Source organism: Danio rerio, chromosome 5, assembly GCF_049306965.1.
Source record: "Danio rerio strain Tuebingen ecotype United States chromosome 5, GRCz12tu, whole genome shotgun sequence".
Taxonomy (NCBI): Eukaryota; Metazoa; Chordata; class Actinopteri; order Cypriniformes; family Danionidae; genus Danio; species Danio rerio.
The window spans coordinates 13604595-13631949 of NC_133180.1; the positions used below are offsets into that span (position 1 = coordinate 13604595).

At 36.5% G+C, this 27355-nt stretch overlaps 1 protein-coding gene across 2 annotated transcripts in view; it reads left to right on the top strand.

Moving 5' to 3' along the window:
- Nucleotides 1-27355, top strand: part of ppil2 (peptidylprolyl isomerase (cyclophilin)-like 2) — a 78057-nt gene that overhangs the window by 18532 nt on the left and 32170 nt on the right. The window contains exons 8-12 of one of the 2 annotated variants that reach the window (XR_012405793.1): nucleotides 3123-3212; nucleotides 13204-13279; nucleotides 14784-14944; nucleotides 20381-20926; nucleotides 20985-22332. Coding sequence is in view for 1 of the 2 variants with exons in the window: in NM_200991.2 (NP_957285.2) it covers nucleotides 3123-3212; nucleotides 13204-13279; nucleotides 14784-14944; nucleotides 20381-20456; nucleotides 22364-22470 (510 nt within the window). In the remaining variant the exon portion in view is untranslated. 2 annotated transcript variants of the gene reach the window in all.

A 27355-nucleotide genomic window follows, 5' to 3' on the forward strand; every position in this document is an offset into this window, starting at 1 on the left:
CAAAAGTCTTGTCCATTCCAGTTGTAAGAGCAATAAATAATAACTTGACTTCTAGTTGATCATTTGGAAGAAAGTAGATTTTTCAGATGAATCATCTGTTGAACTGTATCCCAATCATCACAAATGCTACAGAGGACATTACCAGCATTAGGTATCAAGACATTTGTGCTGCCTGTTAAATTACAAACCACAGGAGAGGGTAAATCCTTCAGCAAGACAGCACTCCATCTCAGGTTCTTGAAAGCAAAGAAGGTCAAGGTGCTTGTTACGATCCTTGATGGCAATTTGTCTAGGGCAGGCGTGTCCAAACTACGGCCCGCGGGCCATCTGCGGCCCTCAATCAGTTTTGTGGCGGCCCGCGAGGCTTTTTATAAACATCAATAGAATCTGGCCCGCTATACAGAAATGAACGTAATTCAATAAATAACCACCGGGTGTCGCTATTACATGCATTCAATTAAGCAGCCCTTCTTGTTATGATCTATCTATCTATCTATCTATCTATCTATCTATCTATCTATCTATCTATCTATCTATCTATCTATCTATCTGTCTGTCTGTCTGTCTGTCTGTCTGTCTGTCTGTCTGTCTGTCTGTCTGTCTGTCTGTCTGTCTGTCTGTCTGTCTGTCTGTCTGTCTGTCTGTCTGTCTGTCTGTCTGTCTACACACAGTTGAAGTCTGAATTATTAGCCCCTCTTTATTTCTTCTTTTTAAATATTTCCCAAATGATGTTTAACAGAGCAAGGACATTTTTACAGTATGTCTGATAATATTTTTTCTTTTGGAGAAAGACTTTTGTTTTATTTCGGCTAAAATAAAAAGCGGTTTAAATTTTTTTATGAACCATTTTAAGGTCAAAATTATTAGCCCCTTAAGTCTTCAGAACAAACCATTGTTATAAAAATAACTTGCCTAATTACCTTAACTTGACTAGTTAACTTGATTAACCTAGTGAAGCCTTTAAATGTCACTTTAAGCTGTATAGAAGTGTCTTAAAAATATCTAGTTAAATATTATTTAAATATTATTATTTATATAAAATAAATCAGTTATTAGAAATGAGTTACTAAAACTAATATGTTTAGAAATGTGTGGAAAAAAATCTTCTCTCCGTTAAACAGAAATTGGGGAAAAAAATAAACGGGGGCTAATAATTTAGGGGGGCTAACAATTCTGACTTCAACTGTATTTTATATATATATATATATATATATATATATATATATATATATATATATATATATATATATATATATATATATATATATATATACACACACACACATATACACGTGTCTGTGTGATGTATGTAAAATTTGGCCCACGACAACGTTTGTTTTTTTGCATCTGGCCCTCGGCCCAAAAAGTTTGGACACCCCTGGTCTAGGGTATTAAAAGGAGTAACATAAAGATGACCAAAGTATAAACTGATGTTGAAGAATGGCAAGAGAAAACACCAAACAACAAATTAGCACCGCAAAAGATTTATCGCTCCCACATTATTTACAAACAATAAGATAAAGTTGAAAAGAACCAAGACAAATAGGAGAGGGAACTGAAGTTTGCGCATGGAAATCAAAGAAATAAATATAACAAAAACATTCCCTTAATCTCCTCCCCAATCCACTAAATAGAAAACAACAATATGAAAAGAAAAGTCTTCAGCGCAAAGCGCCCTGAACTTACTCTAACTAATAAATAAAAATACAAAATTAGCGCACTTCGCTAACTAGTGTGTCTATACATTAATAATCATGCGTGCAAAAATGTATGTCACGTGACTTACTATGTTGTTCCAGATCTCCCTTGTCAAGTCACAGAAGGTTTTTGAATGTAGCAATAGCGGGCTAGAGATGTAGAAAACACTCGTCAAAACTCAAACAAATCTCACTCAAAGTCATCAGTTAATCTCACTCAAAGTCAACATCAATAAATCTCAATCAAAGTACACATCAGTAGCAGCGACAACGCACACGGACACCACCAAACAGACAACACGCCAAAACAACAACAGCTGATTTCTCCCCGTTGCCGCTTCCGTTTTTAAAAGGCTCTGCAACGAACGCGATTGGTAGAGAGAGAAGTCATCATCACACGGTTGATTAGGATTGGCAGTCCTGTCAGCCAATAGTGCTCCAAAGTAGGCGGTACCTGAGAAAATGACAGGGCCGGTACAGAGAGAGAGAGAAAGAGATAGAGACAGAAAGAACATACACGCAGCAAAACTGTGCGGTTCGTAACAATGCTCCAGGATTGGCCAGCCCAGCCACCAGAAACGAACATTATTGAGCATGTCTGGAGTAAGAGGAAAGCATTGAAGATGAATCCAAAAAATCTTGATGAACTCTGGGAGTCCTGCAAGAACGCTTGCTTTTCAATTCCAGATGACTTTATTAATAAGTTCTTTCATTCATTGCAAAGATGTATGGATGCAGTCCTCCAAGCTCATGGGAGTTATACACAATACTAATTCTTTTTCCACTGCAGCATGACTTTATATTCTATACTGTACATTATTTCTGTTAAGTGACAAGACTTTACTCAAAGCAAAGTCAGGGCTTATTCTCCTAATTCAATAATTAAAAATCAAGGCATGATCATATTTTATTTTGCTAAAATAAGCGTAATCTAGAGGCCTTTGCCTTTTATATAAGCCACTTCTTATACTAAATGTCAACCAGAAGTCAATTTATGATTTGTTGTTCCTAAAACTTGGATGGCGACAGGGATATTGTCAGGTAGTGCATACTTATTGAGTTAAAATGTTTTGTGGTTCAGTTTTATGCATGTGGAAAATATAGGTGTTCACAAATCAGCAAGGAAAATCTGGAAACTCGCTGCCCTTTTAATATCATGCTCATAATAATAATAATAATAATAATAATAATAATAATAATAATTTAGATATCATTATTTTACCATCTTTGAATTGTATATAGAGCTATGATAAAAATCATGGCCACTTCAAAATAAGTTTATCTGGCTTCATAGTTGTGTGTTTGAATAAACAAAGTTGCCATTTCAGGCATGTTCAGATTCACTTTTTTAACATTAAAGGACTCGTTTTTTTAAGTAAATAAAATGCTTTACATAAAATTGTGTGCATTTGTGTGTGTTTTAAGGCAGTAGAGCAGCTCAACATTAAGACCAAGAGTTATAAAGACCTGTTGACGGATGAACCATTCACACGCCAGGATCTCATCACTCTACAGGTAATGGCCTGAGACTGTGTGTTTATGACTGTTGAGGGACAATCTAATGATTTAACATTGAGTGCCGTTATTTCAGTGGGCATTTCTGAGTTTGGTATTAAGTGCTCATATTTCAGACAGCAGTTGGCCAGTTAGTTTGTAGTTTATTGATGAACCCTGTGCTTACTATGTGATTAAATATCAGTTTCAGGGGATGCACACATATACGCTGCACTACTAAATTGCAAGCTTCCTACAGTATGTACTGTCCTCCTGAAGATGAAATTTTGTAGAATGTGGAAATTGCCATTCATAGTAGAAACAAAGATAAAATAGAAGTCAATGGCTACTGGTTTTTCAAACATTATTCAAAATATCTTTTTGGGAACAAATGGAGAATGAGTTATTAATGAGAGCATTTTCATTTTTGGGTGAACTATCCCTTCGAGATGTTTTTTAATTTAATATCTATATTTTATGTTGTTTCATCTTTACTTCATATTTCTTGGTTTATAATAGTTTTAGTTCACTATGTTTGCCCCTTTCACACATGCAGACCTTTCCGGAAAATTATCGGCAATTTTCTGAGAAGGAATCATGTGTGAACAGGCCCTTTTTGAAAACAGCGGTAAATTCACTTCAGCAGTTCTCTGGAAAGAGAAGTAACATTAACGGTAATTTGCCGGAATGCTGCACTGTGTGAAAGCAGAAGAAAGAGTGCGTTCACGTCTAAATCGCGCTGATGTGAAATGTCTACTTTAGCCAGTCGGAACACTCAGACGCATTCACATCCACGCTGTCTATGAAAATGAAAGCCTTTGAATGCTTTTCCAGACACATTTAGCTGCTAGATGTTAGTCAGATGACGTTTATATGTTCCTTCTTAATGCCAAATGTGTAAAAAAAAAAAAAAAAAAAGTTCAATTTAATTATCGATTGCCAGCAGCTAGCTCTCTGCAACTCTCACATGGTTTCCCACCGAAACTAAGCAGGGCTGCACCCAGTCAGTACCTGAATGGGAAACCAAATGGGAAAGCTAGGTTGCTGCCGGAAGTGGTGTTAGTGAGGCCAGCAAGGGGCGCTTAACCTGCAGTCTGTGTGGGTCCTAATGCCCCAGTATAGTGAAGGGGTCTCTATACTGCTCAGTGAGCGGTGTCTTTCGGATGAGACGTTAAATCGAGATCATGACTCTCTGTGGTCGTTAAAAATCCGGTCGCTGGCATCCTGGCCAAATTTGCCCACTGGGTTCTGTTCATCATGGCCTCCTAACCCCCTCCCCTCATCATAATTGGCTTCATCACTCGGTCTCCTTTCCACCAATCAGCTGGTTTGTGGTGTGCAGTCTGGCGCAAAATGGCTGCAGTTGCATCATCCAGGTGGATGCTACACACTGGTAGGGTTGTAACGGTATGAATTTTTCACGGTATGATAATCGTCTAAAACAATACCACGGTTTGACGGTTTCGCGGTATACGGTATGTTACAAATGTTACAAAATAATAGAACAGTGAAGCAAATTTGACTTTTTCCAAATAATATATTTTTAGTTACTATAAACAACACTACTTAAAATGAACAAATAAAAATAAGAAAATAATAAATAATGTGTCAAAGTCCAAATAAAGTCCAAATAAACATGGTGCAAATCCTCAGTAAAAAATAGATGTAAATATTTACTATACTATAAATAGTTACATAACGAAACTAGATTCAATATGGAACATCCTTAGGTTTTATGTGCCAGCATGGATATGGATGTGGTTGTATGCAATGCAGACAAACAGCTGCATCTTCATTTGCGTCTTTTGAAAACAGCAAGAGCAGCAGTTCGTCTTTGCTGTGTCACTGTTTTGTCATGTTTCTGTGCTGCTGTGCATGCAAAAGTACTTAGTATGAGAATTATTTCATGCAAAACTTTTTTTTTTGCGTTTTATTTAGCCGCGCATAAATGTATGCCTTTCTCTCATTCCGTGTTGTTCAAAACGCTTGGTCCACAAACAAAAGCGAAACCTATGCTTATTGGTTGTGATATAGCGAGTTTGAACCAATCTGGGCATGGAGGAGGGACAATGCATCAATGTATCATGTCTGATTTGTCCGGAGACACAGTGACGAGCGTTTCTTTGTCAAATCAGCGTTGTCAAATGTTGATGACGTAACCGCACTGATTCCGGAGCCTCTGAAAGTCCGCGAATGTTATGTGATACATCACTGGAAAGCTGAGATTCTCTTCTTTATGCCAATCTTTGAATTGTATGAATCGGATCAGCGGATCAAAAGTTATTAAACATTTAAGAGCAATACTTATTTTTAGCCGCGGGCGGCTGTCTCGGTCTTTAAGGGTTAAAACCGTTGATATGCAATTGTTCATGGTATGATAATCGTGCATGTTCAAATCGTGGTAAACCGTCATACCGGTATATTGTTACAACCCTACACACTGGTGGTAGATGAGGAGATTCCCCTCCATTGTGTAAAGCTCTTTGAGTGCCCAGAAAAGTGCTATATAAATGTAAGGAACTATTATTATTATAAAATGGTTATGATAAACGGCTGTTTGTTTACCTTCAAGCTCTGCTTCAGTTGCTTTGACGTGTCGCGTGTGCACATAAAGCAGGTGAGCGCCAGCACACATTATGTACATCTCAACATGTGAAAGTTTCGCCATATGTTTTCATATAAGTTGTTCACGATACTTATCTATCCACAGAATCTGTAAAGTAGTCAAATGTGTAAAGGTTTAGCTGCGGTTCGCGTTTCTACCTTTGGATGTTTCACAAAGCAGCTGCATGAATGCTAAAGCTTTTAACAAAATTGAAACCATCAAGAAAAGGCCCATCCCTTCTTTGTTTCCCAATATAATTGCAGCCATTAGAGCTAATTCTATTTAATGATGTCAGAATTTACCGGTATTTTGGAATGGATGTATGTGCGGTCTTTTCCGGAAAAATTACGGAACGTCTTTAACGATAAATTTGAAAAAGCGTTGTTCACACAAGCACGGACGTTACAGAATTTTTCCAGAAAAGACCATTCACACATCTATTCCAAAATACCGGTAAATTCTGACATCATTAACCAGAATGAGCTCTAAACTGCTGGGCTTGTTTTTGTGAACATTTGACTTCATTACAAACTCTGTGGATTTATACGTATTGTGAACAACTTCGATAAAAACATATAGAGAAACACTTTGGAATGTTGAGATGTGCATAATATGTGTGTGTTCTGGCACTCACCGGCTGCTTCATGTGCACATGCGATGCATCAAGCAACTGAAGCAAGCAGAGCTTGAAGGTGAAGAAACAGCGGTTTATCATAGGGGCCAGCGGTGCCCCTGCTGACGGAAAAAAAAACAGCCACTGGAATAGCCATGGGCTGGTATAAGATTCTAACGGTATGATAACCTTGGATAAAAATATCACAGTTTTACGGTATTGTGATTACTGCTCTAAAATGTATTCGTTTTAAATGTTGGGTAATAAATGAAATTTTTTTTTTTTCCCATTGAACACAAGTTTTATTTTGAAAAAACATTTAAGATATTTTGGAGCATTAAACACGTCAGGCTAAAAAATCCATTAAAACCATTAATTTACTTCTGCTTTCATTAGTTTAAAAACATAAAACATGGTATTTTTTTCTGCTGTAGATGCTGTTCTCCTAAAAAAACAAACAAAAAGACGTAAACAAGAGATCTTTCACATACCTTAGGAACGGTATAGCAGAAAATTCTGGCGGTTTTAAAACCTTGACTTTTCCAAACCGCGGGATACCCTGAAAACATTTATCATCCCATGCCTACACAGAAATGACATTTAAAGCGTCTAGCAACTTCAAAATGTTTAGTCGTCTTTAAAGCAGAAATTTTGAGAAAAACCCACAATTTTGTGGAAAAAAAACAAAACAATTACAAGCATTTAAGAAAAACATGACCTTTGCAGTTGTGCTTTAAATCTGTCTGGAGTGCTCTGCTACATTGACTTCCATTGTAAGAGACTTATGCAGAGTTCAGACTGCATGATTTTAGACGCGATTTTGACTCGCCGACAGGTTTTGCGAAATATCAGACCGAAACAGAGAAAAGTTAGAGAGAAATTGTTAATTCGCTTCAAAACCGAGTTAAGCAAAATAAGTACATTCTCTACTCCACTAAAGGCTTCTTTCTCATTATGTAGTAAATAATTAAAGATATACAACATGACCTCTCTTTGTTTCCACGCCACCTCTTGCATGTTTGGTTGCGAGTTTGGACAAAGTTGTCGGCCATTCTTCTTACTGTCATGTAGTGTGAAACCCCCTGTCGGCGATCCATCTTGCAGTTGCACGAAACGCTACCCCAGATAGTCATGCTGTGTAAAAACATCTGTGACTTTGAAAATCATGCAGTCTGAACTCTGCATCACTGTAAACACTTTCCTCAGTTTTTGAAGTTGTAGGTTCCAGCCAGTTGGTCCAATGACGGTATCCACTGGTGGATGAAGGTTTAATGCCTGTTCGGTCTTTCCAGTGTACAATGTTGATTTATATTAAACTTAACTCATATCTGACTCCAATTTTAGTATGAGATGGTTTAGAATATTAATATGTTTATCCTCGTTTTATCTGACTCCAATTATAAAACATTGATAAGATTATTTTGTTTCCTTTCACATTATTTTAGATTATGATTGAATATTCTTTTGATTTGTTATTATACCTTATTTTCATTTACTCAGATTCCGATAGCATCTCGAGTCTTGCACCGCCCGGGTATACAATCTCTTAATACAAGCTTGTCAGTCTTGGTCATTAAACAGAGGCGATTAACCACTCTCCTAGAAAGGCAGAACACTACTTACTCAATTTAGGAGATTTTTATGTGGTCCCCATAGATCTGTTATCTACTAATTCAAGACAAAGTATTTTAATAATAATCGCGCAGGATTATACTATTGTAGATGAAGGCCTAAATATCCACATTTAAAGTAGTTTCAACAATATTTTGTTGTTCTAAATAGTTGGCCTTTTACAGTCCAAGTATACATGAATAAATGCCAATTTGGTAGTCGGATCTCTAACAACATTGAGTAGCGTGCCACGCTGCTCCGTCTAACATTTTTTAGTCCGTTACTAACCTGTACAGTGGCTTGTAGTGCTATGGACAACAACATTTATCAGTGATAATAACACGAACTCTGTTTGAATCATTCAAAACATAACAATTTATTAGTCAGGTAAATGTATTATGCCAATTCAATCAGTCAATTCATAAACGATCAATACAAAACATCAAATTATCAAAGATAAATCCAAGATTAAAAAGATGCATTCCTGACTTTGAAATATACATAACATGGAACAAGCCATGTTATGGGCTGATCTGGTTAGGCAGAATCGCCCTGAGTTTTTCTCAAACCTTGCCTTAAATAATCCAAGAATTCCCTCAAGGAAGGGGGTGTGTGTAAAAAGTCACACCCCTCACAGTGGTTCAAAAGATGCCTGAAGTTATATATTTATTGTTCTGATTATGTCTATTTTTGAGAGAATGAGACCATTGTACCAATCGCACTGAGACATTTCAAATGATATCAAACATGATGGTTAAAGTCAGTTTGGTTAATTTAAAACATTGAAATGACCATATGCGTGAGTTGGGGGGATGAAGCTGAGGCCCCGTTTACACTAATGCGTTTTAGTTTGAAAACGCATAAGTTTTGCTACGGTTACGCCATCCGTCCACACTACGCCGGAGTTCTCGAGCGCCGAAAACGGAGCGTTTCGAAAACGCTGGAGAGGCCGTTTTCATTCTGAAACGCAGCTGCTCCGTCTCAGTGTGGATGATGGAAAACGGAGGCGGGGCTGCAGACATTCGCCTCTCTGATTGGGGCTTTTCCTGAATATTAAGTAGCCTAACACGCACAGTTCAGTCCTGCATCTTCTCCGTGTAAGTTAAAACTTCGCAAGTTTGATCATGGCTGCAGTCTTTTCTTCTCAGTTTAATATGGAAAACAGACTATACCGAGGACACGGGTAAATCTTCAAAGGGAACAGTGTACTTTATAACTTCATTCACATCACCCTGGCTTCGTTGTTTTACTTTCTCAACAATAAAATGTAAACATGATATAAGGAACTGCCTATTTTCATTTTAATATTAACAACTAAACAGACAGCAGAAATGTTGAGGCGTCGTGCTGCAAATATGAGCGTCATCTTCACTGTGTGCATATTTATAACAAAACGGAGCCTACAACAACTGTCTCCTTTCAATTTCAGTGAAAATACGAAACACACCCTCTCTTTGCTGAATATCAGTTTTAATCGATAATGGCCATTATAAAAGTATTACATACAATAAGTTTATACATTATAGGAAATAAAGGCAAGCGATCAGTCAATATACAGAATGTACGTGCTTACATTAATCATTAACTTATCTTTGCTCTCAGCCAAAACACGTTACCTGAGAACAAGTAATAGATTCCAATGTCCAATGAATATGTCGTTAAATAAAGACAACAAGATGAAAGAAATATTCCGTTTAATAAATATAGTGAGGTTAGATCCAGCGGGAGATGCTTGATGAGAAGTCCGACTAGCAGAGCTCTCATCTGGGTAGATTGGCTACAGCGCTTGCCTGAGAGTGTGTGTGTGGTCACGTGATGTGCGTTTTCAGCGTTTTGGTGTGGACGGAGAGCAGTTCAGAAACGCTGGGTGAAACGCGAGTGTGGACGCGGATCGTTTTCATTCTAAAACGCCGTTTTAAAACTAAAACGCACTAGTGTAAACGGGGCCTGAGTCTCAGCATAGTCAGATGCAAATGCAGCAGGAACTGGTTTTTCACGCATTCCCCACTGGTGGGTTGTGGAGTCCATTGGCCCTGTCTTCAGCTCATGTTTTGAATTGTCAAAGACATCAAAAATATTTGTAATATTTCAATTCTTACAAAGTCCAACAAAAATCAATGTTAGGCTATTGTCTTTGGTTATGACAGTATGCCATTTATAGAACTTAAAATGAAACGCTGCATAAAACCTTGTGAACTTGTGATTTGCTTTGTCTCTGAATGCACTGAAGGTGAATCACTGATTGAGAAACTGCACACGTTCTGAATCAAACATATACCCTGTTTTTGAATACACAAGATTAAACAGTAGAGCAGCATGTGGCTGCTGTCAAAAATTGTGTTAAGCCTCACTGTAAATCTGTTTGAGTGTTAGAATGACCTTATGTAACCAGAGTTACATTTCTGTCAACAAATCCATGCGTGGCTCAAGCATGTTAGGATCTGTGCAATAGGTCATTGTTCAAAAGCTTGTGCTTTGTTTATTTGTTTTTTTTTAAGAAATTGAATACATTTATTCAGCAAGGGCACATGGCATTTTGCAGACAATAATCAAAAGGTAATCGAAATCGACACTTAGAATCTACAGTATAATTAATCTAATTTTTCCAGGTCTATATATATATATATATATATATATATATATATATATATATATATATATATATATATATATATATATATATATATATATAAATATATATAAATATATATATATATATATATATATATATAAATATATATATATATATATATATAAATATATATATATATATATATATAAATATATAAATATATATATATATATATATATATATATATATATATATATAATATATATATATATATATATATATATATATATATATATATATATATATATATATATATATATATATATAAATCAAATTTTTTTCTTTTCCCCCCAATTACTTTCCCTACCGCTCGTGGACTGTGAAGTCACATGAAATTTCTGTGTTGAGCACACAAGTATAGCCCAGTGAAGCAGTGACATACTCCTCGCTGTTCCTGAGGCCACCTCTCAAAAAATTTACCTACACAACCCGACAACACGTATCGCAAGCTCTGTGATTGGTCTGCTTGATATCGGTGAGGGAGGTGGGTGGAGCAGAGAGCCATGGGAGAGCATATATTTGAAAATATTTGTTTACAGAAGATGTAGCTAGAAGATGCACTGTTTAAATGATTATTTATAGGATATAGAAGAGTTATTTTATTTAGATGAGATACTGCTTATTTATTACTTTTACTATGAAAACATTTATTTTATCACCAAAATTGCAAGTTATTTATTTTTACTTTTTTGTAAGAGGAAAAATTGACTGTTCATTTTAGGCAAAGTGTGTTTTAATTTCAGTTTTTCAGCGTTGATGTTCAAAAAATAATGAAAGATGGTAGATAGTGTTCTCTCTCCTTTAAACAGAAATTGGGGAAAAAATAACGGGGGCTTATAATTCACAGGGGCTAATAATTCTGACTTCAACTGTGTATAACATAAGATAATGCAATGTAAATGTAAACAAATTAATATGAATGTGTTTTTTTATGAAAATAAATTGAAAAGTCTGAAAATCAGTCTGCATTTTGTCAGTGTTGTGGGATGAAATTTTAAAAAGGACAAAAACTAAAATGAGAACACCTGTCATTATCTGGACTACCATTTCCACAATGTGTAAGAGATTTTGCATTTACATTTAATCATTTTGAAGGCACTTTTATTCAGTAGTGTCACTATACACAATAATAACCTAACTTATTGACCACCCCTATGCAAGTATAGTTAAATAAGTCAATGTTAACTTATAAGCCTATGCCATATCTTCCTTCATGTAGGGTAAAGTGTGAGTGTGCGAGAGAGAAAAGCCTGTTTGCTGAATCAGGGTTTTCTATGTATGTGCATGTGACCTACAGTGTCCTGTATTCGTAGAAAGCAAGCAAGCAAGCAAGCAAGCGATGCTGGTGTGTCCTTGCATGGTTTATTTTGGGTCAATGAGAAAGTTGATGGGTGTTGTTCAGAGAAATAGAGTTATTTTAGGGTGAGCTAAAGCTGTATGGCTTTGGACGTGTCTATCCCTAGACCTTGAGGAAGGGCAGCAAAAGTGATAGATGGCTTGGTTTAAGGGTTAAAGAGTTTTTGAAATAAACAGAGGTTATTATGGGAGCAATGTGTAAGGTGGGAATGCTGGGGGAGTTTGAAAAGAATGAGGATAAAAATTTGAATTGAAAATAGAGAGACGGTTGACTGGGAGTTTATCTGAAATAGCAGGACTAAAATGGGATGAGGTACAGTTTCACTGTTTGACCTATTTGGAACAGATACTACAGTGGGTCAAGCATAGAGCGGAGGACAAAGAGAGAGATGGAAAGGCCCTGAACTCTCCTTTATGTGTGTGTTTCCCCGCATGGTATTGCAGTTTTTGTGTTTCACACCGAATGTCACTGCAATCTATGAAAATACCCTGTTGCAGTGTTTCTCAACCACGTTCCTGGAGGACCACCAGCTTTGCACATTTTCCATGTCTCCTTTATCAAACACCCCTGAATCAGATCATCGGGTCATTAGCAAAGACTGAAAGACCTGTAATGGGTGTGACAGACAGAGGAGACATCCAAAACATGCAGTGTTGGTGTTCCTCCAGGAACGTGGTTGAGAAACTCTGCCCTGTTGGATAGGTAGACGTCACTCAGAGCTTCAGGTCCCCATGGGGAGAACATGCAAAACTCCACACAGAAATGCCAACTGACCCAGCCGGAGCTTGAACCAGCGACCTTCATGCTGTGAGGCAATTGTGCTACCCACTTCGCCGCCGTGCTGCCCTAAAAAAAACATTTTGTATCTGATATTTATTTCTTTAAAATGAAAGGAAACCCAAGTCTCCTCTTAGACATTATAGAGTGATAGTCCTCTCTTAGTAACATAGAAGCGTGTATGTTTTGAAGATGAGTCCCCAAACTGTCCAGCCGGCAACATTTATACTAAACTGAAACTAAAATGAAACAGTGACAATAATAATGATAATCTATAATAATGGAGGTTTTACATGTCTTTGAGTTTCAGGAAAATGTGACATGATAATAATTCATAATTGTGATGAGTATGTGTCTGGTTTGTCACGTCTACATTGCTGTCTTATAGAATCTCCTTTTATGTTTTTTTTATCCCAGGATCCTACAAATTTGGATAAATTCAATGTCTCCAACTTCTTTCATGTGAAAAACAATATGAAAGTCCTCGACCCCGGTGAGTACAGTTTTGAATGCAGTACCATGACTTGAATTTTTTTTTTTATTCGAAGGTTATTTTGTTTATGGAATAGCATATTAATCTTGGTATGAAGTATTCGGTGTTGCTGTTAACATAAAACTCAAAAAATGGTAAAACTACTAATTAAACACTGAATTGATTTATTAACATTTTATCAGGTAAAGTACCATATATGATCTCTCCATTGATATTGATTACAATATAATATTTTTAAAGTTAAAAAAACAAATATGGAAGTCTTATAATCACTCACTGTGATGCTTTAAAGTGCCACATAAAGGGCTAAAAAAGAATAAAAAAGTCAATAATGTATAACAAAAATAACAAAGGTCCCCTTTATTATCTACTGTTTATACAGTTGATGTCAGAATTATTAGCCCCCCTTTGATTATTGTTTTTCTTTTTAAATATTTCCCAAATTATGTTTAACAGAGCAAAGATATTTTCACAGTATGTCTGATAATGTTTTTTTTTCTGGAGAAAGTCTTATTTGTTTTATTTGGGGTAGAATAAAAGCATTTTTTTAAATTTTAAAAGCCATTTTTAGGTCAAAATTATTAGCTCTTTTAAGCTATTTTGTTTTTCAATAGTCTACAGAACAAACTAAACTATTATACCATAACTTGCATAATTACCCCAACCTGCCTAGTTAACCCAATTAACCTAGTTAAGCCTCTAAATGTCATTTTAAACTGAATAGAAGTGTCTTGAAAAATATCTAGTCAAATATTATTTTCTGTCATCATGACAAAAATAAAACAAATCAGTTATTAGAAATGAGTTATTAAAACTATTATGTTTAGAAATGTGTTGAGAAAATCTTCTGTCCGTTAAATAGAAATTGGGGGAAAAAATAAACAGTGGGGCTAATAATTCTGACTTCAACTGTGTTTTTATCTACATCTCACATTGTGAGGATGCTGAAATGATATATTGTGCAGCCTTGTTCCTTAAAATATCAGTTGTTTAAAAGTTCTCTGTGTATTTAGAGATTCTTTACTTTTTTTAAAGAAGAAGAAAAGTTATGTTGAATAAAATTTGTATGCATGTATTCAACTGAGTTTGCTTGTGCTGACACTTTATTTAAAATATGTGGCTGAGAAATAACTAAATTTGACTTTTATTTTGATGGGGCAAGTAAAAACCTTTTCCACTGGACCATTAGAAAAAAAAATCTTTGTTTAGCCCTGTATGAGTCTAACATTTCATTTATAATGGTCTTTAAAAAGTCTTAAATCTGACCTGCAGAATCCCTGTAAAAGTTTACCAAGTGTTAATGTGAATCCAGTGATGCTGAATTGTTAAAAAGCTCTCTCTCTCTCTCTCTCTCTCTCTCTCTCTCTCTCTCTCTCTCTCTCTCTCTCTCTCTCTCTCTTTCTCTCTCTCTTTCTCTCTCTCTCTCTCTCTCTCTCTCTCTCTCTCTCTCTCTCTCTCTCTCTCTCTCTCTCTCTCTCTCTCTCTTTGTCTTTTATATCTTCAGATGAGGAGAAAGCAAAACAGGACCCATCATACCATCTGAAAAGCACAAATCTGGAGACGCGAGAGACACTTGCGGAGCTCTATAGGGACTATAAAGGAGATGAGCTGTTGGCCTCGACTATGAAAGAGCCAGAAGCCAAAAAAACAGACAAGTTCAATGCTGTGAGTGTTTTTATGATAAAGACATTGCCTTTCTTCTCTCTCCTTTTTGTCTTCTTTAATTAATTTCTCTTTGCCATTCTGAATGAGTTATTTATTTTTGAAAGCACAGTCTCTAGTACTTTACTGAACTGGTTGTGCTTCACAAGTTAGATTTTACACTGGATGAGTTGTCAGGCACAAAAATATCAAACATGTTTATGATACAGAAGACAGCAGATATGTTTACTAATTTACATAGAGAAGTCATAGAAGAGAAGCAAAACAACTTTTTTAAATCATATCCAAAAATTAAAAGTTGCTTTTTTCACCCTTGGGGCATCCAAAAATAGTTGATATTTCCTCAGAAGGAAATTAAAGAAGATTGTTTGCTTAAACTATTGTCCTTGCTGATTCAAAAAAGCAAGTCAGTGGCTACTAGCACATTGAGAGTTTGAGAAAATACAAACAAATGAATTCCTCTGGATCCTTACTGAGTGCATATTTGACTACATGCGTGTTTGCACTGTGTAAACAATTCAGTCTGATGTATTAACCATTACTTCTGGAAGTAGGTAAAATTAGACCACCTCAAAATATTTTAGACACCAAAATGGCACTTTCTTTATGCTGCAACCCAGCAGTTGTAAACAAACATTGTCAGTTTCTGCTGGGAATCTGTATAATAGGAAAGTTGTGCTCCAGACTGTCTGCCAAAGTTCGATCTCAGTGCATCATCACGAGTTATGATTATCATTAGTGTGCCTGTATATGATTATTTTTTCTTTATAACTAGAACTGCAGAGGCAGTAACTTTGACCCTTTTACAATTTAGTCGTTTAATAACTTTGTTAAAATAAGACTCAATTTTATGCAAGTTTATTTGTATAATGCTTTTTACAATAATTGTTTCATAGCAGCTTCACAAAAGGTGTACGTTATTGCATTACAATTAAATTAAGTTAAAGTTGCAATCAAATATAAGTTATTATATAAACATAATTAACCTGCAGTTTTATAGCATATAGGTGATGTCTGTGTGCATTGTATGTGTTTAATGAGGTGTGTTAGGTGTATGTGTCCTCAGTCCTCAATGATTAGCATCATCTTTTTACAAGTCTTTCATCCCATCATTGGTGCTGCACAATCTCTAGAGGCCTTGGGTTGGGAATAGAGAGCAAAATAAATAATTAGCATAGCTGCTGTTTATAATCTATTTTGAACAAGATATTAAATGTCACTGTGAAAATGAAGTGCTATAAATGAAAAAGAAGTTATATAAACAAACATGAAAACAAGCATATAAAGCATAGAAATATTTCTAACAAAATGCCTGGTGCATAAGGACAAGAAGAGTGTTTTCTACAGGTGGTTTGTCAAGCCCACTCACCTGCATGGAGCACACTTATGCAACATACTGTGTGATGTGATGCATTGCGTGTATGCTTTACTAAGAAGACACATCCTTAATCTCAGAGAGTGCATCTGGGCCTCGGACATTATCAGGAAGCCTATTCCAAAGTTTAGGAGCCATAAATGAGAAGACCTAACCTCCTTTATTGGACTTTGCTGTTCTGAGTACTACCAGAAGAGTTTTGAGATCTTAAAGAGCGGGTTGGATTGTAACAATACCGGTTGGTTAGATAAACGGGAGCTAGATTATTTAAAGCTTCATAAGGAAAAAGCAATATTTTATAATACGGAACTTAACAGGCAGCCAGTGTAAGGAGGATAAAATTGGGGTGATATGATCATATTTTCTTGACCTGGTAAGAATTCTAGTATCTTCATTAAACTGAAGTTTACTCCAAAACTGACTCGCATAAATATTGTACCCTGACTTTTCAGTTTTCACAAATAAATCTAAGAATTTCTACCCTTAACAGTGAAATTAACCCAATACATTTTAGCCATTACTATATTACCTGCATCTTTGAATATGCGTGCCTCTGTTGCCAAGCAACTTTCTACAAACATGAACAAAACTTTGATCACAAAAACATTTGCTGCGTCCCAATTCGTATGCTTGTACTACATCATATAAGTATGTACTATTTTTGTGAAGATATGCGGTTTCCTGAAAGGGTTTGAGTTGCCTTAACCTTTTGGGTTTTACAGCGTATTTGGCCTGCCCAAGTAAAGTCTATAGCTGCGTCCCAAATGGCACCCTATACTCTATGCACTCATGCACTATGTACTTATGCCTTTACACACTCAACAGGATAGTATATGTATGAAGTGGCGTCCCAAATGGCACACTAATGTTTTTTTACTTAGCGGGAATTCAAACCGTTACCGGCCAAAATAAACGACCGAGTTAACAAATAATACTTGCTGTGAGTATTGCCGCATTCACCATCGGGAGGCGCTATAATCACTCTGGTAGGAGAATTTTGCTTTTACCATCCAAAATAAATAAAGTTATTCAACATGTGCGTCCGATAGCTCCGCCCCTTCCGCTACGTAACCAAACCTGCGGTCGTTAAGTTCATGAAGTGTCCATCATTACACACTTCATTTTACCGGCTGAATGAGTGCATTATCCGGGTAATTATAGTGCACTTATTATTTTTAAAGTTTTCAGTGTGAACACACTACTTACTCTATTTATACTACAAAATGGCGTTGAATAGTGCATAAGTATGAGATTTGGGACGCAGCTTAAGTGTGGGAAGCAGCACTGCAGTCTTTATTCAATGTTCAGAATGTCTGATATGGCCTTTCTTAGGGCTGCGCGATATAGGAAAAATCTGACATTGCGATAATTTATTTTACTTTAATAAATATTGCAATATGAATGTGTTTCACAAGATGTTCTGAATAGCTTTATTTGATAGTTTTTCAGGGAGCCTAACAATATTCAGGTACAGAAATAAAATAATCACAATGTAAATTATTTTTTTCTTTGTCTCGTTTCTATTCCATCTAAGAATGTTTTGATATTTGAAGTTAAAATATGGTTTTGTTTTTACCTTCAGAAGAAATATACCTAAAATTAAGAGTTTTTGCTTCAAATAAGCTAAATTATCTGCCAATGGGGCAAGTAAAATAATCTTGTTTTTACTTAGAAATTTGGACTTGAAACAATTAAAAAAAATTGAAATAAAAAAAACTTTAAGTTAGAAAAGCATTTATTTATTTATTTAGACTTTCTTGAAATGCTTAATCACAGGCCTTAAAAACACTCGCAAATGGTAAACCTTTACTCTATTATAGTTGAACTTTGCAGTGACCCTACAAATCACGTGTTGTGTGGCTCCTGGTCAACTATAATTCAGATTCAACTTTGCGTTTCTTGCAATGTGGCTATTGCGGATGTACACATTGTGATATCAATGCTGAAACGATATATTGTGCAGCCCTAGCCCTTCTAGTAGTTATAGAATTCTGGAGGTTCCAGTGTAAATTAGGTCATTTAAAAAATTGAATGGCTTGAGGGCGAGTTAATCATCAGCAGTTGTTCATGTACATCTCTGGATGAACTGTCCCTTTAAGAGTTTTAGTTTTAAAACTTCAGATCAAAGTTTCAATAATGGGTGCTAATGGGGTCTCCTGCCAGGTGTTTGACCCAAACAGCTCTGCGTCATCAGACCTCAGAGTGTCTGTGCGCGTGTGTATGAAAGTGTCTCAGCATTATGAAGTGATTTGCCTCTCAGACTCTACCACCATCACACAGCAACTGGAGCAGAAGAAAACGCCTCGCAGGATCCTTAACAAAACCACATACTCACAGCACAAATCACAAGACGTTCCTATGAATGTCATGTCAGTTTTTTTTTTTTGTGTGTGTGTTAATGATCTTAAGCAAACAAATCATTTGCTCACTTTCTGTTAAGCAGCTCAATAGGTTGGTTTCAAAATGTGCCATGTTTGCTCTGCAGTGGTTGTGTGAGTGCATCTCTGGCCATGTCTCAAGTCTTCTTTTAGCTCAGGTTGAAGTGTGTCTGCCCCCATGCTTTCAGCTGTATTAGCTTTGCTTGCTCAGCCCATTCACAGCGCATGCATTGAGTGTAATTGGCTGGACTTTTGGCATCAATGCCAGTCTATTTTAGCTCTAGCCGTGCTGGATTGGTAGTGTGATGCTGAAATAGACTGGCATCCGGGCCCACTCTACTACTGATTTAGCTTAACTAATTCTATGGCATGCAAAAAAAAAATCCTGTTATATCCCAAGTATAAATTTGGTCATGTTTCTAATTTCCAAATTTAAACAGAATCTTTTTTTCTGTAATCATACAAATCAAAGAAAGGGGCTGGTTTTATTTACTTATATCATTTATTAACAATGATTTAATGATTATTTTATATTTAAATTTTTTATCTTTATTTCAACAGAATTTAGGAAATAATCTCATGGATTCTACTAAAGGAAAAGTCCCTGGGAAATCAAAATAATGTGTTTTTTAAGATGTTAGTCTTAAGGTTATCTTTAAGCTAGTGTGCTCCAAAACTAAAATTGCATTGCATAACATATTGCTGACATATGTGTTTGTGTGTTTTGCAAACAGCATTTGAGTGAGACTCATCATTTCAGAAAGGCTTGAATAAACTCCACCACAAATACATTAAATAAACTTACTTGATATTTGTGACTAGTGACCTTATTTTAGCTTCATCCGGGTCTGTCTCTATCACTGACTGCTGTTTATCTGACGTAATGCATGAAAAGCAGACACACGTCAGATCTGTGGGTTGGGAGAATCAGCTCATTTGCATTTAAAGACACAGGCTGCAAAAACAGCTACACTGTCTTCAGACACCAAAATGGGCAGATTCTACATTATATAAGAAATAATCTGATGGGTATTTTGAGCTGAAACTTTACAGGCACGCTCTGAAAACACCAAGGCTTATCTTACATCTTGTAAAATAGGTGCCCTTTAAGTGGCACAGCTGTTTTCGACATTGATAAAAAAAAAAAGAAATGCACCAAATAAGAACATTTATAATGATTGCTAAAAGATTGTGACACTGAAACTTGAAGTAATGAGTGCTAAAACACTTTTGTCATTTCAGAAATGAATTACATTCCAAATTAAAAACATTGAGTAATTTCTTAATAATATATTTATCCTTTTTTTTATTGTGCCAATTCCAAATATGTATTCCAAATTGTGAAGACAGCATATTTTGACTTATTGTTATTATCATTATATGATTATTATGATCACTATTTATTCATGAACAGCTGGGAATCTAGACCTGTTGATAAAACATCTGCACACAAACACACCTGAATTTCACCACATAAATCAACAAAACATCATTAACTGTCTCTCTGTCTGCACTAAAACATGGTTGATAAACGCTATTATCAAGTGTGAAGTACTCTTCAGAATGTGTCAGAGTGATGTCATGCATGTGAAGATCATTTAGTTGTTTTGGCTGGAGGTGTTGGGGCTCATTTAGTCTTATCTGGAAAGTCTTATCTATAAAGCATGTCTGTGTATTTTCCTCCAGGCTCACTATTCCACTGGAAGAGTGTCTGCCTCCTTCACATCTACAGCTATGGCTCCAGCCACCAACCATGAAGCAGGTAATGGAGTTATAAATTAAACCTGCTTTCGCTGCTTGCTGATAGCCAATAAATCAGAATGGATCAGACAGTTTTATCCTGCTCCACGGGACAAAGGTTCACTTTACACCTCGTATTAACGTGTTTTTGTTGGTCTGGTCACAAGTGGATGCCACTAAATATCGATGTAAACAGGCTGTAAAAAGTTTTAAGCATTTTCGACCTCTTCCACAATCATAGTAGTCGAAAATACATTACTTTCGTAGAAATGTGTCTGAAGAGGGTCTTTGCTCTGCCTGCTCAGCTAATTCTTGATAATTACAATAGTATTTCTTTCTTTTTCTTTAAAAGTCATAAAAGTGGTGCAAATGGAAATGGGTCTTGTTCATTTAGAATCTAAAATACATCATAGCCTACCCCCCCCCCCCCCCCCCCCCCCCCAAATAATTTTTGATTTTAGATTTTCATTCTTCTGTTGAATTGACATTGATGTCTCATGCCTTCAAACGGCAACACACATTCATTGCGTGTCTGCATTTGTCTTTTGAGGTGCAAGTAATGCAATAAACTAAAGATTCACTCAGCTCCTACCGCTGTAAAGGCAAAAAAAAATTATTAGCCAATGATTTACTCACTTTCTAGGCATGTTTAAAATACAAAGAAATAAGCAGTAAGTAAATGAATGCCCTGCTACGGATCCCAATTGTTAGAGCAACAAACAATAACTTGATTTCTAGTTGATTATTTGGAAAAGTGGCAGAAGGTAGATTTCTCTGATGAATCATCTGATGAACTGCATCTCAATCATTACAAATACTGCAGACCTATTGTAACCCATATGACCTCAAGATTCTCACAAAAATCAGTCAAGGTTAATGAAGGATCATAAAAGTCATGGTTTGGGGTGACGTTCAGTATGGGTGCGTTTGAGAGATCTGCAGAGTAGATGGCAATATCAGCAGGGTTTTTGCTGCCCATTACATTACAAACCACAGGAGAGGGCAAATTCTTCAGCAGGATAGCGCTGCTTCTCATACTTCAGCCTCCACATCAAAGTTCCTGAAAGCAAACAAGGTCGAGTTGCTCCAGAATTGGCCAGCCCAGTCATCAGACATGAATATGATTGAACATGTCTGGGGTAAGATCAAGATCAAGGCATTGAAGATGAATCAAAAGAATCTTGATAAACTCTGGGAGTCCTGCAAGAACACTCTCTTTGAAATTCCAGATGACTTTATTAATGAGTTCTTTGAGTCATTGCAGAGATGTATGGATGCAGTCCTCCAAGTTCATGGGAGTCATACACAATATTCATTATTTTTCCACAGCACGATGACTTTATATTCTATACTGTACATTATTTCTCTTAAGCAACGTCAGACCTTACTGTCCTAATTAAATAATTAAAAATCAAGACATGATCATATTTTATTTTAGTAAAATAAGCATAATATAGAGGCCTTTGCCTTTTATATAAGCTTCTTCTGATAACAAATGATTTTAGAGTAATGTAAAATCTAAAGCTTTGTATTATTTTCATTTTCTTTACTGTTAATGTCAGCATATTTTAAATGCAAGTCACTTTTTTAGGCATCCACTAAATGTCAAAAGTGGGTTTCACTATGACTAGTATTGCACACAGCAAATGAAACCATTTCCTCTTTTGTTTAAACTGGGAAAAGTTGCATGCATTTCATAACATTGCATCAGTGCGATACCTGAAACTCATGGCAAGTTTTAGTGCTGCTTTGTATTTAATGCTTGTTTCAGACTGAATCCTGGCTCAGCAAATCCTCTGGTAGCTGTCAAATCAGTCTACCGTGCCTGTTCTCTTTCAGAATAAGGCTATTATGGTTCAGAAAAAGTAGTCAATACTGTCGAAGTCATTCATAAATGCAAAGAATGAAATTATTTGTCGGTGCTTTCAGATGCTATTGCTGACGATGCTGTTCGCTACCAGTATGTTAAGAAGAAAGGCTACGTGCGCTTGCACACAAACAAAGGAGACCTGAATGTGGAGTTACATTGTGATAAGGTATTCATTTCCCACTTGTGTTATTTCTTTAAAATGTGCTCTTCATCTACATGTGTTTTTCTAGTTTTCTGTCACACTTAATCAAAAGGTCAGAGCTGACTAATTACAGAGTGAGGGAATGAGGCAATAATTGAGCAGTAATTCCCAAACTGTTATGTATAAGTATAATGTCTGATTTCTGTTGAATTAGTTAAAAATAACAATGAATTGCATCTGAAGACAATTAATTCTACATCTCTTTATCAGCACTTTAAACATTTAATTGCTAATTTTAATTTATTTTCATTTAATTAAAATAAATTGAACGTTGATGTTTTGTTTATATTAAATTGTGACAATTTTTGTTGTTATGATAACCATCTTTGCGTTGCATTACGTTGTGTTGATGCGTTGCGTTGTGTTGTTGCATTGCATTGTGTTTTTGTTGCATTGTGTTGCATTTTATCCTTGTGTTGCATTGCTTTTTTGTTGTGTTGTTTTGTTCTAGCATTTTTGTTGCATTGCAGTGTTGCGTTGCATTGCATTATAAACCTTTGTGTTGTTGTATTGTTGTGTTAGGGATACACAGAATATTTAGCCACCAGTGATTATTGAGAGAGAGAGAGAGAGAGAGAGAGAGAGAGAGAGAGAGAGAGAAAGCACTGAATACTGTCAGAGCAGAGCTCATTAATATTCATGGCACAATCCAAATATGGTCAATAAGGACCTTCTGATTCTAGGGGTAATTTAATGGAGTAATAAAAGAGCTATCTGTCTATCTGTCTGTCTGTCTGTCTCTATCTATCTAGTCACTTTATTAGGTACACTTTTCTAGTCCCGGGTTGGACCCCTTTTTGACTTTATACCGTTCTTAATTCTTTGTGGCATAGATTCAACAAGTTACTGGAAATATTCCTCAACAGATTTTGGTTCATATTGACATGATAGCATGACGCAGTTGCTGCAGATTTGTTGGCTGCACGTCCATGATGCGAATCTCTCATTCCAGCACATTCCAAAGGTGCTCTATTGCATTGAGATCTGGTGACTGTGGAGGCCATTTGAGTTCAGTGAATACATTGTCATGTTTAAGAAACCAGTCTGAGATTATTCACGCTTTATAACATGGCGTTTTATCCTGCTGGAAGTAGCTATCAGAAGATGGGTACATTGTGGCCATAAAGGGATGGACACAGTCAGCAACAGTACTCAGGTAGGCTCTGGCGTTGACACAATGCTCAATAGTTACTAATGGGCCCATTTGCCTAGAAATTATCCCCCACACCATTACACCGCCACCACCAGCCTGAACCGTTGATACCAGGCAGGATGGATCCATATACGTTCATGTTTTTGATGCCAAATTCTGACTCTACCATCCAAATGTCGCAGCAGCAATGGAGACTCATCAGAGCAGGCAACGTTTTTCCGATCTTCTATTGTCCAATTTTGGTGAGCCTGTGTGAATTGCAGCCTCAGTTTCCTGTTCTTAGCTGACAGGAGTGGCACCCAGTGTGGTCTTCTGCTGCTGTAGCCCATCCACCTCAAGGTTGGACATATTGTGTGTTCAGAGATGCTCTTCTGCAGACCTCGGTTGTAACGAGTGGTTATTTGATTTACTGTTACCTTTCTATCAGCTCAAACCAGTCTGGCCATTCTCCTTTTACTTCTGGCTTTAACAAGGCATTTGCGCCCACAGAACTGCCGCCCACTGGATATTTTCTCTTTTTCAGACCATTCTCTTTAAACCCTAGAGATGGTTGTGCATGAAAATCCCAGCAGGTCAGCAGTTTCTAAAATACTCAGACCAGCCCGTCTGGCACCAACAACCATGCCACGTTCAAAGTCACTTAAATCACCTTTCTTCCCCATTTTGATGCTCTGTTTGAACTACAGCAGATCGTTTTGACCATGTCTACATACCTAAATGCATTGAGTTGCTGCCATCTGATTGGTTGATTAGAAATTAGAATTAGCGAGCAGTTGGACAGGTGTACCTAATAAAGTGGCCGAGTGCAAACAGCTTGCAAAGAAGCAAAATGCTATGAAATAACCAGAGAAACTGATATGGCAATAAATTCATAACTCGTCAGCCAAAATATTCTTTACCACACCCCTTTTAACGTTAGTTTACTATGAGGGAATGATGCACAAAAGAAAGCTCCGCCTCCTACTCAATAATTTGTTTCAGTAGGGAGTACATTAACATACAGAACCTCCTGTTCACGCAGACTTTAAATGGTAAAATAGCTGCAGTCAGTTATGAACACAGATATTTCAGCATTGATCCGGGGTGTGTTGGAGGTGTGTGTTACTGCTCGACAGTATGTGTGTTTTGGCCTACAGGCCGTCGTGTCCTTATGTAATACATAATTCATCCATTCGCTGTGCTCCGTCTCACTGACACACTGCAACTGCTGACCTACATAAACTGACTCGCTCTATTCCTCTGCTCAGTTATAGCTGTCTATTAATGTCCGAATCTGTTCTTTCTGTTTTTGTCCTTTTCTAATGTGTTTTCTCTCCGCTCACTCTTTTTGTGCTGCGCGTCCTACTGAGCTTGTAAAATCATCCCATGCCATAAAACACTTCCTGGGAAAAAATTGTGTTCGTTCTGGCCTTGTGCTGGCGCTAAAACTTACCCATAGTTCTCTCCGCTCATCTCAGTAGAAGCAGGTGTCTCTTTTTATTTATGTGAAAGCGCGTGTCAGGATCTCACTTCTGGGTCAAAGCCGCACATGAATCACTTTATATATCCATCATTTAGTTCTTCACTTTAACACCATACCCTGTTTAAATCAGGTGGGATTTGTCTTTTTTTAGGTTACTTACCTAGGTAGGTGTTTCTTAAATGTTGCATTTTTGCTGTTACATGATGTACATGAATATAATTAGTGATAGCAGTATTTGAAATTCATTTAAAGGTCAATGTCTTTCATAAATCTTGTTATAAAAACTGCTGTGGTATTATATATTTCTTTACATTTTTGTTTTGAATCTTAAAACTGTTCTATTGACCTTATTCTAAAATGCGGAAGTGCGCCTGTTTTCGCGATTGTCTTAGAACTTCTGTTTCAGTCGCCTATGGGAGAAATGACAAGGAATAATAAACGGCAAAAAACGGTCAAACTACTAAATGTTTGCATGACTATACAGACCAAGTAGAATAATACAACAAGGAAATATCAGTTTGCAACATCAAACAGCAAAACGAGCAGTTTTTAATGTCTAAAAATGAATGGAAGTGAAAAAGACCGGAAGTCTCGTGCCAGAAAGATTCAAATTGCTGCGCCCGCTCGTCTGCGGAGAATAAGGTCAATAGTGTGACTCATATAGTGTCTCAAGTTCTAAATTAAAAAGGCCTTATATTATACACTATCTGATAAAAGTCTTGTCGCCTATCCAAGTTTTAGAAACAACAAATAATATCTTCTACATAATCATTTGGTATCTGAAATGGCTTATAAAAAAAGCAAAGGCCTCTAGATTACGCTTATTTTACCAAAATAAAATATGATCATGCCTTGATTTTTAATTATTTAATTAGGACAGTAAGATCTGACTTTGCTTAGATAAAAGTCTTATAATTTAACAGAAATAATGTACAGTAATAAATATATAGTCATGCTGCAGTGGAAAAAGCATTAATATTGTGTATGACTCCCATGAGCTTGGAGGACTGCATCCATACATCTCTGCAATGACTCAAATAACTTATTAATAAAGTCACCTAAAATGGCAAAGAAAGGGTTTTTGCAAGTCTCCCAGAGTTCATCAAGACTCTTTAGATTCATCTTCAATGCCTCCTCCATCATCTTACCCCAAACATGTTTAATAATATTCATGTCTGGTGACTGGGCTGGCCAATCCTGGAGCACCTTGACCTTCTTTGGTTTCAGGAACTTTGATGCGGAGGCTGAATTATGAGGAGCGCTATCCTGCTGAGGAATTTGCCCTTTCCTGTGGTTTGTAATGTAATGGGCAGCACAAATGTCTTGATACCTCAGGCTGATGATGTTGCCATCCACTTTGTAGATCTTTAGCACACCTCCATACTGAATGTAACTACACATTATTTTTCCTTCACCAAACTTGACTGATTTCTATGAGATGCTTGGGTCCATGGGGGTTCCAGTAGATCTTCTGCAGTATTTGTGATGATTTGGATGCAGTTCAGCAGATGACTCATTAGAAAAATCTACCTGCTGCCACTTCTTCCAATGATTAACTAGAAATCAAGTTATTATTTGTTGCTCTTACAACTGGGATTCACGACAAGACTTTTGTCAGGTAGTGTAAGTGGCTACTTCAGTAAATGACAATGATTTTTAAAAATAAGTTATGTCTAAAAACACAGGAACTTGATGCAAGTTTTTGCCTTTAGATTTATTATTTAATTTTTTACTTTGTTTTGACCACTATACAGTTATGTTAGCTGTGACACACCCCATTAACTGAAAATGTCATGAAGAAAAACAAATTAAATTAAATAAATAGCGCAATATGAAATTAACTGTCCAGCAATAATGATTATCGTTCTCATCAGGGGTGATGCCCCTTTTACACAGTGATACTGGTAAATATCTGGAAATTATCCGGATCAACTTTACCAGTAAATTCAAAATAGCGATGTTCACACAGGCAATGACGTTGTGGAATTTTTCCGGAAAAGACCATTCACACATCAAAACCAAAATACTGGTAAATTCTGACATCATTAACCAAAAATGAGCTCTGACCGGCTGCGCTTGTGTTTGGAAACATTTGACTACATTACGAACTGTGGATGGATAAGTATCGTGGACCATTTCGATGAAAGCATATAGAGAAACACTTTCTCATGTCAAGATGTACAAAATATGTGTGTGTGCTGGCGCTCACTGGCTGCTTTACGCGCACACGTGTC